The following is a 16,091-nucleotide window of genomic DNA, read 5'->3' as shown; positions in this document are numbered from 1 at the left end:
ACTGCTGTTTGATGAAAAAAAAGAAGCTTTTATCGAGTCTTTTGAGCAGCTGTTAGCTCTGTTGTCCTGTCATGTTTCTCCAAACTGAGTGTGCCAGAAAACAGAGCACGACACAGACTATTCATTACACAGTCCCTCTTTAAAAAATAATGCTTAAAAAGAATATCTAAAAACAGCTGCTGAAATTGTCGTGGCTGATAGTATGTGACACTGTTCTGAACATAAGAAGGCAACTGTGGGAGAATATGTGGGGATATTTTGGATTAATATATTTGTTAAGGTTTGTTTTTATCAAAAAATACTGTGTGTGTTTTTTAATAGCACACACAATTGCATTTATTGAGATGGTTCGGTTTGTTGGTTAGCACTTTCACCTCACAGAAGGAAGGTGTTCATTTGAAACTCAGCTGGAATGTCATAAAAAATACAGAAAATATTTTTAAAAAGCCTTCTGATTGGTTGACAAGCTGGAATACCTAAGCGAGCAGAAGGATATTTCACTTTCAAAGCTCCAGCAGAGAGAGCTCATAGAGCTGACGCAACAGAATGGAAATCCTGCTTCTGGCCCGTTTTAAAATGTGCTAACATAAAATTCAAAATGGCAAAAATTAAATAAATAAAATAAAACATGACATTCCTCAGTTGTATCATCTGATGCTTTGACTCTGTACTTTTTAAACAAAAATAAAATATTAAATGTAGCTTTTCAACTATTTGGAAAAAAATGTGCTTTAATTGTCAGCCAGCAATTCTACTTTTTTTTAAATTGCTGTGTATAAAAAGTGTCCATTTGAATGAGATAGTTTTTCCTTCAGTCAACTAATCAGTTTAATAATCAATGTCATGACACAAGAAGGACCAATTTTGTTACTATAAAATGCATTAAATATCTGTAGCATAATCAACAGGAGAACAGCTTGACTGAACAATATTGTGTCTTGTTGCCATGGATACAAGTTCCAGTGACATAACCTTGACTTAATTTTTTCAGCAGTGGTTCTTCTATTCCCTGTCAGTGCTGAGAATTACCTTCAAAATGTTAATAGCTATTTAATTTTATTTTAGAGAGATTAAAGAACACACAAACCACAACATATGAGATGAGACTCTACAAAGAGAAAAAAAATAAAAATAAAAACAATATGACATATTACAGAAGCCTATTAGCAATTTGATCACTTTTTAAGTGGCCCTATTACCTTTGGCATGGGGAAGCGTAGCTTTGCCAGTTTCTCCTCTCCGACCAGTGGGATGGTGACTCTGTTGGGTAAAACTAAATAACTATAGATGACATCTTGAATCAGACTGTTGGAGAAGCCGCTGTAAGAAAAGGAGTATAGCTTTAGAGAAAGATGGCAAAGGAGGGTAAACAGCAGGCAATTCATTATTTAAAAGACAGTAAATGTGCCCTTGGGTTGTACTATAAAGATGCTCCTTTAATCTCCTCTTTGAACAGTTCATTTCCATTTTACATGTGATGTGATGGGAAACTGGAGTGAATTCAAGCATGTTGATGCTGCTGGCCAGCAATCCTTTTAATGCCCAACTGATCCACTGATCCTTCAATGTTGTATGAAAACACTGACAGCGGAGGGAAAGAATGACATTCCTTTATTAACTTGGCTGCTGCAGCAAAACTGGAAACTTATTCTCCCCACCGGAGAAAATGTAATTAGGATGAATATTCACCAAGCTGTGTTATCCAAAGATAGATGGGTTTCATTACCGAACAGGCATCAGTTTAACACGATATATCTCTTCTAATCAAAGTTATAGCTTGATATTTGTACTTATCCTGAAATGGCCTCTGGAGTGCATCTGAATCATAAATCCAAACAGAACAAATACAAATTTGACTGCAGGAAACACTTTTCATGAGAGTTACAACAACAAAATCAGGAAACAAGCGGCAGATAAAAATTTACTTACACACACAAGCTGATAAGCCCATTCCCTTGGAGTTCCACTCATCCACCAATATAAAAATTTACACAAGCTCAGTAACAGCCTGTGTATAATTTGTGTCATAAATTTGACGTCCTGTTGAATTAAACTCAGGATATCTTCATTTCAGCATGAGCCAAAAAAATCCACTTAAAACACTGATGACTGTACACAACCAAAACTGAAGTTATTAAAAATCAGAGTATAAATAAGGGTAATGCTGGGTTCCTGGCATGTAGTCTGTGTTTTATGGCCTCAAGAAGGTGAAACAAATCTTAAGCCAAATAAGATGAATAGCCTTTAAGCCACTCCAGGTAAATAGAGGAAGATCAGTGTGGGACATTTCAGCACCAACAACAGCCTATAAAAATGCAAAGTAAGCACAAGAAGCACAATTTATCAGCATGCTGCCAGAGGCAGACACAAGTTTACCAACAGCAGAGTGCAACATCAATATGGATGTCTTAAAAGTGAGTCTGATCCCCTACTGAATCAAAAATCAATAATAACTAATTTAAAGAAAGTGTACAAAAGGTAAATTCACAATAAGGGCTCCCTCCTGCTCTGCTTTCAGCAGCTAAAAAAAACCTGAATATTTGTTCCATGTTCAATCTAACAAGACCCGATATAACTATCAAAACTGTACGTCTTCTCTGCCTAATAAAATCGATACACAAACAAACACAACTGATGAGGATGGAGAGGAAGACTCTTCTGATTGTCTTACAGTTGTCAATGGTTGCCAGTTAAAAACACAACATAAACTCTCAGTCTGTAGCTGCATTTATAACAGAGTTGATGCAATGCAGCTAAAAACAAATGAGGTTTTCAAGTTTTAGTTATAAAGGTAAACGACAAAAAAAAGACTTTTTGTGTTACTTCATTCTAGATAGACAGATATAAAAATACAAGTCTTCATTTTTAAAAAAACACAACATAACTTGCACAAACTATTATAGTTATGGCATTGTTTTATTTTTATTTTAAATGGCTAAAGACCACTTCTTTTGTTTTATCCTTTTTTTATACTTCAGATAAGTAAGTTTTGAACCGAGGAAGTAAAACTAATACAGTAAATGTATTTTACTTGCTAGTGCTCTTAAAGCAAGAGGCTGGAAAAAGCTTAAAGTGAGTGGGGGCAAGTAGATTGCTGTTGCCCTTAAATGACTTCAATTCCAAATTTCATTGCTGATCATGTAAACGTTATTTTATAAGCTTTCACGCCCCCATGAGTTTCGGATTGCACTGCAGAAATAAATGGTAAATGGACTGTACTTATATGGCGTCTTTCTAGCCAACCAGGCTACTCAAAGTGCTTTACAACACAATCTGCCCTCAGTTACCCATCCACAGCACTCTACTGCATCTCTACAAAGCTAATTTGAATAAATCTTTCTATATAGACTAATCAGTGCATTAAATTGCATTCATACACCGATGGGGTACATTAGAGGCAAAAAAGGGGTTCAGTGTCTTGTCCAGGGACACTTTGACATCTGACTGCTGCCAGGAATCGACTCCAATTCTCACTGGAGGACGACTGCTCGAACTACAGAGCCACAGCCATCCCAATATTTTGAAATTGCTGCTGGAAGTGCCCCAAGCTGCACCAGATGTGGCTTAGCTAGCTGCTGCAATTTGCACTTGCAAATAACCATAGAGTTCTCTGCAAATAACTGTGTCACAAAACTGACAGCAATGTAAAGGTTTTAAAAAGCAACATTTTGCATGAACTGTCAAGAAGTTAGTGTGATTGGAGTTGTTTTAAGGCAGCTGTGATTGGAGTTGTTTTAAGGCAGCAGCAATCCTCTTTGCTCTCAGCTTCACTCAGACTGGCCATTATCTCATATGTCAAGTGAGAATTAAACTCTGTTTCTCCAAACTGAGGCCAGATATCTACAACAGGCAAACTTTAATTGCTTAAACTTTTCTACAAAACCCTGTTTCAAATTATCTGAACTATTGCATTAATGTCAAGGCCTGCTTGTTTTGCTATAACTGAAAGGTTTGAGATAATTCTCAATATTTTCATTAAGACTAGACATCTTTTCTCTTTGTTACATGTTGCCTAAAGTACATTCCTCGTAGTCTTTTAAAGTTTACATCTGTGCTTCAACACCCACTGAATTAAGAACAAGTCAACAGCACACTTGACACTAACTCACACAAGCAAACACAGGCTAAAAGCCAACTTATTTCTCTGACTAAATGTACCCCTCTCAGCACAGAAGCTACAGTAAATACAAAGATCAGTTATCTATTTCTCATGGCATATTAGACAGCCAAAAGATAAAATTACAAAAAAGTAAGGAGGACTAATTACTGAGCCAATCGTGTCTGTACATATACAAAAAGACACCTCAAGAAAAAACACTTCACTGGACCTTTGTGTAAGTACATCCCATATAAAGTCAAGTGGGTTTTGAATCAGTAAAAAAAAGGAGGGGATTTGTGACTTTGTTATTGTGTCTTTGATATTTAATACAGTCATTCACTTCTTATGGGTCACAAAAATCCCCGGGATTTCTTAGGCTGTCCTAGAATAACTAATCAAAAGACTAAAAAAAGAATTAAAATGCCTGTGTCTTTTTTTTCCAGGATGGAACACCGCTTTGATCAACCTACATCAGGTTGTCAGGCTCTCCTGTAGTAAAAAGGCAATATAATTCAAATTTTCTTGTCACAGAGGTGAAATGCCCATATGCTGGTTGGATTTCTGCTGCATTCCTGCTGATTCTTGTGATCCAGGGGCAATTTTTTTAGCTGCTCTCCTGACATGAACGCTAGAACACCCATGTCCCATTAGGTGTGTGTATGTCAGTGTTTATTTATGTTAGTATAACTCTGCTGACTGTATAGACACACACTTGCCCAATAATTTACAGTATGGTATACTGTAGTGAGTGTTTTAGCGTGCTACTGAGTCAGCCATCCATCTGGCTTTCTCTGCAGCACTCAGATTGCCAAAAAATCTATAACTATTTGTGTGAGAATTCATTGTACACACACACAAGATGAATCCTACTGACACTAGTGGCCCCCAAATGTGTCCTTTAGCACAATTAGGAGGCAAATGTTTTCACTTTTGCAGTAAAAAAATCCCCATGTTGGCAGAATTCATTGGCACCCACATTAGGTTTCTACGGATATTCACAACCTCACAGGAGGCGTTTTAATGTCTTCTTCAATAGCAGTGCAGTGAGTGTCTAAACGTGAAGCTTAGAGATAAAGGTTTGAATGGATTCCTACTGAAGAAATGCAATCAGCTATTCATTAGATGAAATTTAATCCAGCACAAAATTTCAAGCCAATTTCCTAGGTTTTCAAGGGCCATTCTTGCACTTTTGCAATAATAGTCATATAAAACCCAGGCATTCGTGCTTTGCTTTCAGTGGTAGAAAATATTAACTCATATTAACGAAAAAAGGATTTTATTGATGACACCAATGCAGTTTGAATGATAAAATAGCTTGGCTCATTTGTCATGTAGACTTAAGTGGTGAGAAAAAAAACTGCAAAGAATTTAATTACGTGACAGTTGATAGTACATGTTGGAAACCCTTATAATTTGTCCACCGTTCACACTTTGTTTTCTTTCAGATGATATTCCTGAGAAAGGCCAAATAAAAGATTGACATTCACGATAAGATCCAAGCATGACGGTTGTGTTATACTCATTTTTGCCATCATCAACTTAAACAAAGTCAGAGTGTTTTATAATAAAAACACAATCATCCATGTTTCCCAAAATGCTTCAGAAGTCTGATGTAGTACAAAAATCAATAAAATTAACCCAAAATAGGAATGCAAACTTATCTCTATTATACACTAGATTTCTTGCTCATATTCATTCTTTGCACATCATTTCAGGATGCAAAAGATCCAAACAGATCGTTGTTAAATGTTGAATTTTAGGCTTAAAAATGGCAGCGCACAAACTATCTGCTGATGTAATAATCGGAACTAGGTATGACCACATAAAACATTCTGTCCTTTACAACCTAAAACAATCATGTTATTCTGTATGTGCCTTTTGTATTTGGTTCAGAGTAACCAATTTATGATTCTATATTGCAAAGATTAGACAAACATCAGCATGTTAATGGTGCAACTGTGACCATGTCGTCATGGTAACCTTATTTCACCCTGCTCAGACTGATCAAAACATTACTGAACTGATAAAATCTCAGTTTGACTGTCTCTACAAAAAATCTCATGTCAATAAACCTTTATTACACAATAAGGTTTCATGAGCCACCAAGCAGGCAGTTGATCCTGTTTCTTGTTTTTACATCTGAGGAACTATGTCACTGTGACTACCGTTTCACCATCTGGGCTTCTGCCACTGCAGATTCTTTTGCTGCAACCAGCTCCCCACCGCCCCCGACCATCCGAACCAACAACACCCACAGGACAAGAGCTGAACGGGTTCATTTCACCCCCACTGAGCAGTGAAAAGAAAAGCCAGATGAAAGAAGCCCACTACTAGTGCCAACAGGTCTGTGTCCACATGACCATGATATGTAACAAGCAGCTGTTATCACAGAAAACTACATGCAGTATTCATGAATGTGTCACTTTCTTTAGGCTGTAAATAATAGATGAAACTACTCAACGTGGAAGCAAACAGTTGTGTAAGGATGATAGCAAGTCTTAATCAGTTGCCATTTAGGCTCTGTCACATAACAATCCAAGAGAAAAAGACACACTAATAAGAGAGAGAATGAGGAAATGGTTCACAAAAAAATACATTTTATGATCTGACCTGTTTTAACTCAGTTAGATCATTTGCTTAAAAACACAGACAGGTATCCACAAAATAATTTTCTAGTTTTCTTCTGTAAAGATGAGCTACATTCACGCTGCAGGGAAAAGTGTATTGCCCATATGCAACCTGAATCTGATCTTTCTGAAAGTGACAAATCCAATTTTTTAAAATCCAAACCAGGTCACTTTTACATGTGGTACCAAATCGAATACATATTTGATGTTTTTCAAAGTGATCTCAGTCTGAACGATCATATCACATTTCATCCAACATTAATGTCATTAAAGTAGCTGTATACAGATTGATCCAAGTATTGATATTATCAATATCAACATCATACACTTTAAAGCTTCGCACGTCTTCAGCTTCAAAATAGAAGTCCAGTTGCTTTGTTTTTTTTAATTATTTGTCATGTCCTAGATGCCTGAGAATCTTCACCAACATATAATACTAACATTAATGTCAGATACTAGCATGATGGGACTGATACTTGAGTTTGTTTCTACTTTCAGTTTGTTGCGTTCAATTCTGAATTAAAGTAGGCGGAAGGCAGCGAGATCAAATCTCAAAACTGTACAAAACCAGTATGTCAGGTAATAATTTAGTTGGCTCTGCTAATGTGTGTAGAATAAGTATTTACTTCTATCAACATGATTGGTACATGTGAAGTCATGTCTTCTTCTGCACATACAGGTGGTTTCAGGGTCATATGCTGTTCACACTGCAGCCGTGCACAAAAGGAAATGTGCCTGAGTTTCTAGAACTAAACACTGAGAACATCTAACACTTCTGAGAGTTTTCATTTTCTTGACAAACAAGAAAAGCAAGTTTGAACTGACTTACCTGAGTCCAGGAATATCCAGTATATTAGTGAGGCCACTCCAGTTTATGTCTAGAAGCTAAACGAAAAAGAAAAAAAAAAACAAGAACATACCCATGAATAACATTGAAAGAACAGAGAGTGTGAATAAACATAACTGGATCCAAACACTTTATGTTATTGTTTTCTGTCCCCAAACTACATTTATACCTTGGTTTTATGATTTCTGGCCAACAAACCAGTCTGATTAATGACAGCAGAGAAAACGTTCCTCTGGAGTGGCAGAAAACTGATACATCAAAAGTTCAGGGATTAGTTTCTACTGTTTTGTTCCAAAAAAACTTCCTTTTCTCATCTATTAAGACTCATTTTTTTCAGGCTTACAGCATTCACAAAGAGGTTTCGGTCTTTTGTGCATTCAATCAATGACTCAACTTAAATTCATCTGTTTCTCAGTGCTGTCATAATCTTAAGGTTTTTGTGTAATTTTTTTTGGGTGTATTTTCAGATACATTCTTGTGATCTGTTTCGTGTAATCATGGACACTTTGCATTTAGAGTTTGCTGTATCATTAGATTTTATTTTTTCTACGGGTTATGTTTCAGCCGCAGTGGTCAGTGGTTGTTTGTCTCTATGTGATGCACCTGCGACCTGTCCAGGGTGTCCCCCGCCTCTCGCACAGTGACTGCTGGAGACAGACACCAGCTCCCAGCAACCCGGAATGGAGAAGCAGGTAAAGAAAATGGATGGAAATCTGAGCATTTAACAGTCTGTTTTAAACACACTGATAGGCAAGTAAGGGTAGAAATAAAGATGATTAAAAACCTTTGACAACAGGATCAGGCTGTTAGGCTAGAGCCTATTAGTAAAATTCAAAATGGCAACGACTCAAAGCACATTGCCAAGTGTGGCTTTAGATAAACTCTGTGAAAGTTCTGAAGTGAATGATAGAAAAATTCAAGTTTAGGATTGGATGCAGCAGTCAATTTTGGGGGATTCTTCTATTTTCTGCTTAAGGTCCAGACTTTGACAAACGAAATGGAAGAATAATTCAAGAGGAAAGCTAATGTTGTATATCAAGAAGTGCATGTTAAAGAATCTGACATAAAACAAAATAAAGTCTGAATTTTCTTTCTTCCCTGCAGCTCCTATTTGTTTAAGACAAATATTGCATGCAATTGTAGCCACAGTTTATGATTCCTAACAAGTAAATTGAAAACATGGACCCCTGAACAGACATGAATACAAAACACCTGCTTACTGAAATATTCATAAAAGTCACACAAGCCGCTCTGGCTCTCATTAGTTTTCAGGATAATGAGGTGAGGGACTTTGTGCTTTTTCCAGAGTGCAAAGTTATTTTACTTAATATTTTCTGAGCCTCGAAATCTAGCAGGTCAAATCTGAAAAGGAGACACGATTGGAAAGAAATCAAAGAAAGGAGTGACGAGTACAAGATGAGTCTGTGGATGAAGACAGAATCAGCCTCTCTCTGTGGGCTTTGATCTGTTTCTGCCTCTGAGCTCAAGGAGCTGAGCGTTCTTAATGAGGCTTGCTCACCCTTTTTCTCAGCCTAACCTGCTTCTTATACTGCAGCAAACACACCGAGCGCTGCAGGGAAGGGGACTGCAGGACTGTGAATAATAAGGGGGCGGTTATGGTGTAAACAAAAGACTTTAGCTGTTTAGGTATTGAAAAGGTATTTTAATATAAACAAGTTGGAAAGTGACTTGATTAATCTGATGGAAAAACAAAATCTAAACCTGACAACTGCAGTTTTGGAGATTTGATCCAGTGTGAAGATTTCTAATATCTATTCCCCTCACACCAGTGCTGTCAGGCTACTTAAACTTAAAGAGAAATCAGCAAATTTAGGAAACATTCTGACATCCTACAGGATACGCTTGTTTAGCAGAGAATTAAAATCGATACCACTCTGAGAAGCGTGTGGTCCATCTTAAAGAATATGACTCGGGGGACAACAGTCAGTTTAACAAACGGATTTTAAGAAGACATCAAATCAGGCCAAAATTCTCTGTTTCCTGCTACTCATTGTTTGAATTCAGGTGAATAAGATAAACTATAAACACAGATTTGAATGTCTTTAGTTCCCACTACATGCTACATAATTATGTGCACATATCTGTTTTTAGATATTAGTGTAGCTCAATGTGAAGCTCAGTTAGCTTTGTCAGAATGCTAATTTCACATCTTCCTGGATTTTAAAGATGTAAACACAAGGTGTGAAAATGTCTTGTGTCTTTCAACTAGTTTCAATCATTTGCCAGTTGGTCAATTGTTAATGATTACATTCATTTAATGATGTGAATACCTTTTTTTTGAAAGTTAAAATTGAAGAAGTAAAGATTAAATTCTCCATGAAGCATTGGTGGAGTCAAAAACAGGTTAAAGGGATAGAGTGGTCATGTTTGAAGGGATGTTCTGTGAAATAGTTATCAATATTAGGTACCTTATCAGCCATCAAAAGTCTCTGTACAGGCAATGGTAATGGGTGACCAAATACTATTTTTTTAAGCTAATAAAACAACTTCTCAAAAATGGTATAGCAATGTGAAAAAAACACTAGATTAGCTATTAAACCTCAATAAATGATCATATTAAAAATATGTTTTGTTCTCAAAATCTCAAACTGCTCTTTTTATAAACAACACATGATACTATTTTGAACACCTAAAGCCTGAATACTAATTAATTTGATCAAGACATTGAATTATAAAAAAGCAAAACTGGTGATATAACAATTGTGTTTGTAATACATTCAGTCACAATGAAAGCTCGACTGCGGTGATCTGCTTCACCATCCATTAAATAAACTGTTTGTTCATCAGAGATGCAACATTAGAAAGCTCTTTGGAGTCCTCACTGCAGAATGTGCTGCAACCTTTTTATTTACACTGCACTGAGTCACATTTAGTGTGATCACAAACAATCCGGACGTGGCTGAGACCTCTTATGGTCTGGAAATGTCTCCAGTTGATTTAACAGTCAGTGTCCAGCCTTGTATGGCACACAGAAAGAAAGACAAAGTGTTATTTTGAGTTCTGGTGATTGATGTTTTTATACCGACACAAAACTAGATTTGCAGGCTTTTTTAAGTCAATGTTATGTTATTCAACTAGAATCTGTAAGAAGGTTTAGTGGTTTGTTTACATGTGAGATTGCATTTTAATTTTCTGCCTGAAGCCTTTTTTTTCTTTTAGCCTCCTATAAGCAAAGTGATGTTACCACTTGAGCTTTAGCCCCGAGCCAAGGGAAGTGAAATCTGCCAAAGTAGGTCTGACTTGATCTGCAGCTATTTAAAGCATGGCTATAGCTCCACTGAGTCCTAGCATTCGCAATAAATCGGTCAAACAATTTTAAGCATTGCAGCAGTGGCTCTGCAGAAAGAAGGGAGGATTAACGGAACGAGCACAGGAAAATACAGGCAATGGGAACACAAATTGTGTCAGGTGACCAATTAAGCTTTAAAAATACAAACAGTAGTTTACAGTATGTGGAACTAAAGAATATTAACAGGAATGAAAGCAGTAGTTCAGATCTATTGGTGAGGAGTTCAAAGGCTGCAAACAAGTAATATCTTACCTATTGTAGACAGCTCTTTGAGTCTAAGTCTGAAGAAGTCCTTTTTAATTTTGACAGAAATAATGAGCTAATGGCTAGCCTAAGAAGGGCAAAGACCGAAGTGGATTGCTGTCCTCTTGAAGCAACTCCAATAACAAAAATGTCAAAGCGGTTAGTGCAAGTGCTAATTTACTACGGTAATTGTTGCACTGCCAGGAACTTTGCAATACATGCCCTCTTTACATAGAATCCTGTGATTATATGCAACCACGAATGGCAGCAGCATCTCGCTGTAGCACCTTAGATGCAACCTGAGGCACTTCCAGCAGGGATATTATAATATTACTCTCATAAAAATCCCATAATGATGTAATGAGAAACTGACAGTGATGTAAAGGTGCATAGCTATTAGCTGGACCTTCTCTATTTCTCCAAACTGAGGTTGTTTAAATTGCTGTCTGCAACAGGTAAGATATTAGTTATCTATAACCGCTCCACAGAACCCTATTTTAAAAGATCTAAATTAGTCATTTCAACAGGAAATAAAATGTAAAAATTAAGAGCCACAACACAAAGTAATTTAGCTGCAAGTTGGTTGTGAAATGATCAATTAGAGACTTAAATTCTGCTTGTAAAAGATTAGTAGAGGACAAGGAGAAACTGGTAACATAAAATGCCCTGACATGGGGTATAAAAACATGACTCTGAACAGCAGGATAATGGAGGCAGTCATGACTAGTTTAAAACTGAAAGATTTGGTGGCACCTGTTCAGGTGCTGCTTTTGTATTTCAACAGACAGTTCACCAGATTCTACCCTTATCAAATTGAATTTATTATGTTATTGTAAGTGCAGTTGTTGATTTATTAATGAACTATTTACTGTCATACTCTGATCTGCACTTACTGGCTTCTTGAGGAAAAACAGAGACAGAGCTCCAACGAGAGGCACGTCCCCTAGCAACGGCTCCATCACCAGCCTCAACACGCCGTGGATCTATGGAAACACAAGATGAACAACGCTGATACAGGCAGACACGGACAGCTTGGAAGCATTCACACACACACACACACTGCTGGCCCTTGACATTCTTCGGCGGTGGAGCCGGAACACATGACAGGTTGGAAACTCGATCAGTGTCCAGCTTCACACCTGCCACTGTCATCCTCCACCTTCTCTGTGTCGTTTCATAAAAATTACAAGGATTATAGTATTTGGAGTGTCGTGGTTGTGTCATGTGGACCCCAAACAGGTGCTGGGATTCACTGAAAGGAACAAAGGAAGTTTGAATTCTAGCGCATACATATTTGTTATGAAGATTTATTTTTGAGGATTGAGGATTAGTATTAGAAAATTGTATCCAATACAAGGTAATTTAAATAAAGTTCTTACAGTTCATCAGTAAAGTTTTGTAGTGTTTACATGGAGAGCTTCACCAAAGATGCCATCACATAAATTCTCCATTTAATTTTTGGGTTTGGGCAAAGTTCAACCAAAGTGGTTATTTCCTGAAATTAAACACTATAAAAATAACATTTGTTGCTGTTCACGGTCAGTTTATAAGCCTGAATGTCAAAGATGCAAGCATAGGTATGTAAACATCTTTTATGTAAAAGAAGCTTTTAAAACATAAATGACACAAATATATGATTAGTAAAGATACACTAATCACAGTTTTCTAGGCCAGTCTTTCAATTTTTGTAAAGCTCTGACCTGCCAATTTTAATTTCAGGTTATTGGATAGACATAAGAAAATAGTTTCTATTATGTAGAGTTTGTCTGATGTGGTTTTTCTATGGCCAAAGTCTATTTCTATTGTTTAGCCAAATTAATTGGATTTGTGACAGTATTGACAAAACTGCCTTAAAAAATGAAGGCAGGCTGTTGAACTCCAACAAAAAAAAGGCAATCTCTTTGTAGGTCTGCCTGAGTTAGGTAATGGGGACAGTGAGCAACAAATGTTTCCCTGGAGGAAACCTAACAGCTCTCTGAGGAGGAATGCACCTTTGGTGTGATGTTTCTCTACTCCAACACACATAAAGCCAAGGACGAGAACAGCACGCACAAAAGCAGAGAACAGGATTATAGTTTGATTGTTTTGAGTTTAAATCACTCCACAGAAACGTAGGAAATTATGTCGATATTTTAATGAGCTTTCTTCTATGTAATATGATGTTCCCTCTTTGTTTCTATTAAGATTTGTACATTATTTTAGGAATGTTGTACTGCAGTGTCGCAAAATAAACTGAAAATAAATAAATAAATAAACTGAGTCACAAGAATAAAGGAATCAAGGTCATTTTAGTGAGATATTTCTTCTTTGATTGTTTCAGAGGCATCAGGGCAAAAGTGGAAAAACTGGAGCAAATATGTAGCCTTCAAAATGAAACTGAAATCAAACTTCAGCTTTTGTTGTCCTTCAGTAAGCCAACTGCTTATAATTCAGGTGACAAAAATGATAATGAATTAGATTACAGAGAGAAAGTTAGGTTGGACAAATCCCAACATGCCTGCCTGTGAACCCTAAAAAGAGCTGTTTGTTTACAAATGTATTACGATTTTTTTTGCCAAGCCTGTTGTCTAATTCATTATTATATGCCTTCACTTTTACCAGAATGCAGTCAAAAGATCATTCCTCCTCTATTTCACACTTCAATATTATGAGTTCATGAATTTATTTGCATGACTGAACTCGCTCTATAATATGAAATTTAATGAATTCACTTTACAGAAAGATTATACCACTGGAAAGAACAAAGTTGTTGTTCAAATACCTTCTCATTTAGCTATAACTGTATGCTGTCCAAAACAGAAAATTGGCTTTTCATCCAGTCCTAGAAAAGCCTCACAAATTAGAGTGTCAAGTCATAGCTTTGATTTATATTCTCTGCCTCAAGGTTCTATTCTGACACCCACTGCAAAAACTAAATAAAAGTGCTTCACTGGAGATGTGAAATAAATCAAATCAAAAGGAATTTCCTCACCTGGATGCTTTTGATGCCAGCTTTGCAGTAGTAGCGTTTGATGTCCACATCGATCTCAGTGTTTCCAACAAAGCTGCGAGACAAGAAATGACTGTCAGGACTAGATCCTTTTAATAATAATGTCACTCTAATCACTTTTTAATAATCCATTTTGATGATTATGCTTTTTGACCATGTCTGCATGTGTGTCGTTTGTCTGTACCATTAGCAAAATGTCTCATAAACAAGTGCACAGATTTAATGAAACTCTTAATGTCAACCCAGTAATCACAGGTTTGACATCTATAACTGATTAACTTTTGGAGTCAATCCAATTTAAGATGAACGCCACAGCTAATAAATTGTAGAATACACAAAAATCCCTATAACACAGTCAATTTTACACATATTGAGCTAAAATTTGGTGTGGTAGTAGCTGAGACTAATCTCCCAGCGCTAAGTGAATGCATGTGATGTGATTTTAAAACTTTGCCACTAAGTTCTGGAATCAGCTCCTTCTATTTGTTGGCAAAATATTTCATGAACTACTGAACAAATTTCAATGAAATGCTCAGAAAGTCATCTACAACTGATTAACCTTAAGTAAGTAAGTAAGTAAGTAAGCTTTATTTGTATAGCACATTTCACAGACAGCAACGTCGCAAAGTGCTAAACAAAGAGAAAAGAATGGCTTTACCTAAATCAATTTTATTGATATGAAACTAAAATTTGGTGTGGTAGTAGCTGAGAGTAATTTACAACACATATTCCAAGCGCAAGATATTGTAATATTGCATTAGATTGCACATAACATTATTTTCATTTTTATTAACTTAATAACGTGTTTAAAACTTTGCCTTGCTCTGTTGTTTTTCGGTGATTTTAAGTTACTGTCCCATTTAAGATATTAAACATGATTTTGATCCCAAAAATATGGAGAATTTTAAAAAAAAAAAAAAAAACAATAACTAGCTTACATTTATTATTAATTACTTTTTTTCCCAAGATGAAAGTTTAATATAATTTTTGTTCATTTGTCAGCAAGATGTGTGCAAAAACCTTAAAGTCAAATATCATGAAACATAGTGCAGTTGTGCTTAAGAACAAACAATTTAAACCACAAGACACTGGCCTTTACTGAATATGTGTTTTGGCAACATCTGCCTCTCCTGTACTGGACTGAAATCTGAAATGTCTCATTAGGGATGAGGACTTTTTTGCGGCAGAATGGAAAAAGGTCATGTATTTACAGAGCTTTGTATGAAACCCATGTGAGTTGGTTTAGCTGCACTGTAAACAGATACATCAGCTGATCTTAGTCACTCCATGAATGTTTGCTATAAAATCCACCACGTCCTGCTGTAATAATCAAGAAAAAGTATTTAGGAGGCAAAAAAAAATGAATGAAGCCACAGGAGTGAAATAATGTTGCTGACTCACCTGATCTGTAGGTCCATGATAATCTGTCTCCTGTCCACGTTTTCTGTATAAACCTTGACCCCATTGATCCTGAGGGGCTACAAAATAACAGAAGGAACCATTAACACTATAACAATACCCCCCATCAACACCCACACAGTTGGTGCAAGGTCAATCTCTTCCTCGGCCCACTCCATGGAAACTATTTGTGAAAGTAGAGCGAGTGTCAGCGGCCTCCATGTGGTGCGTGTTCACGTTCAGGCTGCACCCCGAGCCAGCTGTCGCGCGGCACCTGCTTATGCTGGTCTGTTTCGTAACAACTGAGACAACACATGAGCCGCCCTGTCAGTGCGGCAGTGCTACAAGACGATGCTCACTTTATTCCCGATATCAATCCTGCTGAAGCAGAAGGTGCTGAGGTGGGCGTGGGACTCCTTCACCGCCGGCTCGATCACCTCACGGAACAATTTCTCCACAAACTGGCAGATGTACGGCCACATCTGCCTCACCGTCTGCAGGAGCACACAGAAAAGTAAAAGGGCAGTACATACCGATGTTTTGTTGTGAATTTTACAGTTATTTTTAAAAGAAGATGC

General features: G+C 36.8%; 1 protein-coding gene across 5 annotated transcripts in view; it reads right to left on the bottom strand.

The window, feature by feature from the left end:
* The window catches only part of esyt2b (extended synaptotagmin-like protein 2b), a 38,351-nt gene that overhangs the window by 16,609 nt on the left and 5,651 nt on the right, over positions 1-16,091 (bottom strand). For all 5 annotated transcript variants that reach the window (XM_025003875.2, XM_017406795.3, XM_017406796.3 and 2 more), the window contains exons 3-8: positions 15,873-16,007; positions 15,517-15,593; positions 14,098-14,170; positions 12,020-12,109; positions 7,556-7,611; positions 1,200-1,320 (exon numbers count right to left, since the gene is read on the bottom strand). In XM_025003875.2, the coding sequence (XP_024859643.1) occupies positions 1,200-1,320; positions 7,556-7,611; positions 12,020-12,109; positions 14,098-14,170; positions 15,517-15,593; positions 15,873-16,007 (552 nt within the window). The remainder of the gene's footprint in view (positions 1-1,199; positions 1,321-7,555; positions 7,612-12,019; positions 12,110-14,097; positions 14,171-15,516; positions 15,594-15,872; positions 16,008-16,091) is intronic.

Source organism: Kryptolebias marmoratus, linkage group LG21 (assembly GCF_001649575.2).
Source record: "Kryptolebias marmoratus isolate JLee-2015 linkage group LG21, ASM164957v2, whole genome shotgun sequence".
In the NCBI taxonomy this organism is placed as follows: Eukaryota; Metazoa; Chordata; class Actinopteri; order Cyprinodontiformes; family Rivulidae; genus Kryptolebias; species Kryptolebias marmoratus.
The sequence above is the reverse complement of the archived record's forward strand: the minus strand, read 5'-3'. Positions and strand labels throughout refer to the sequence as shown.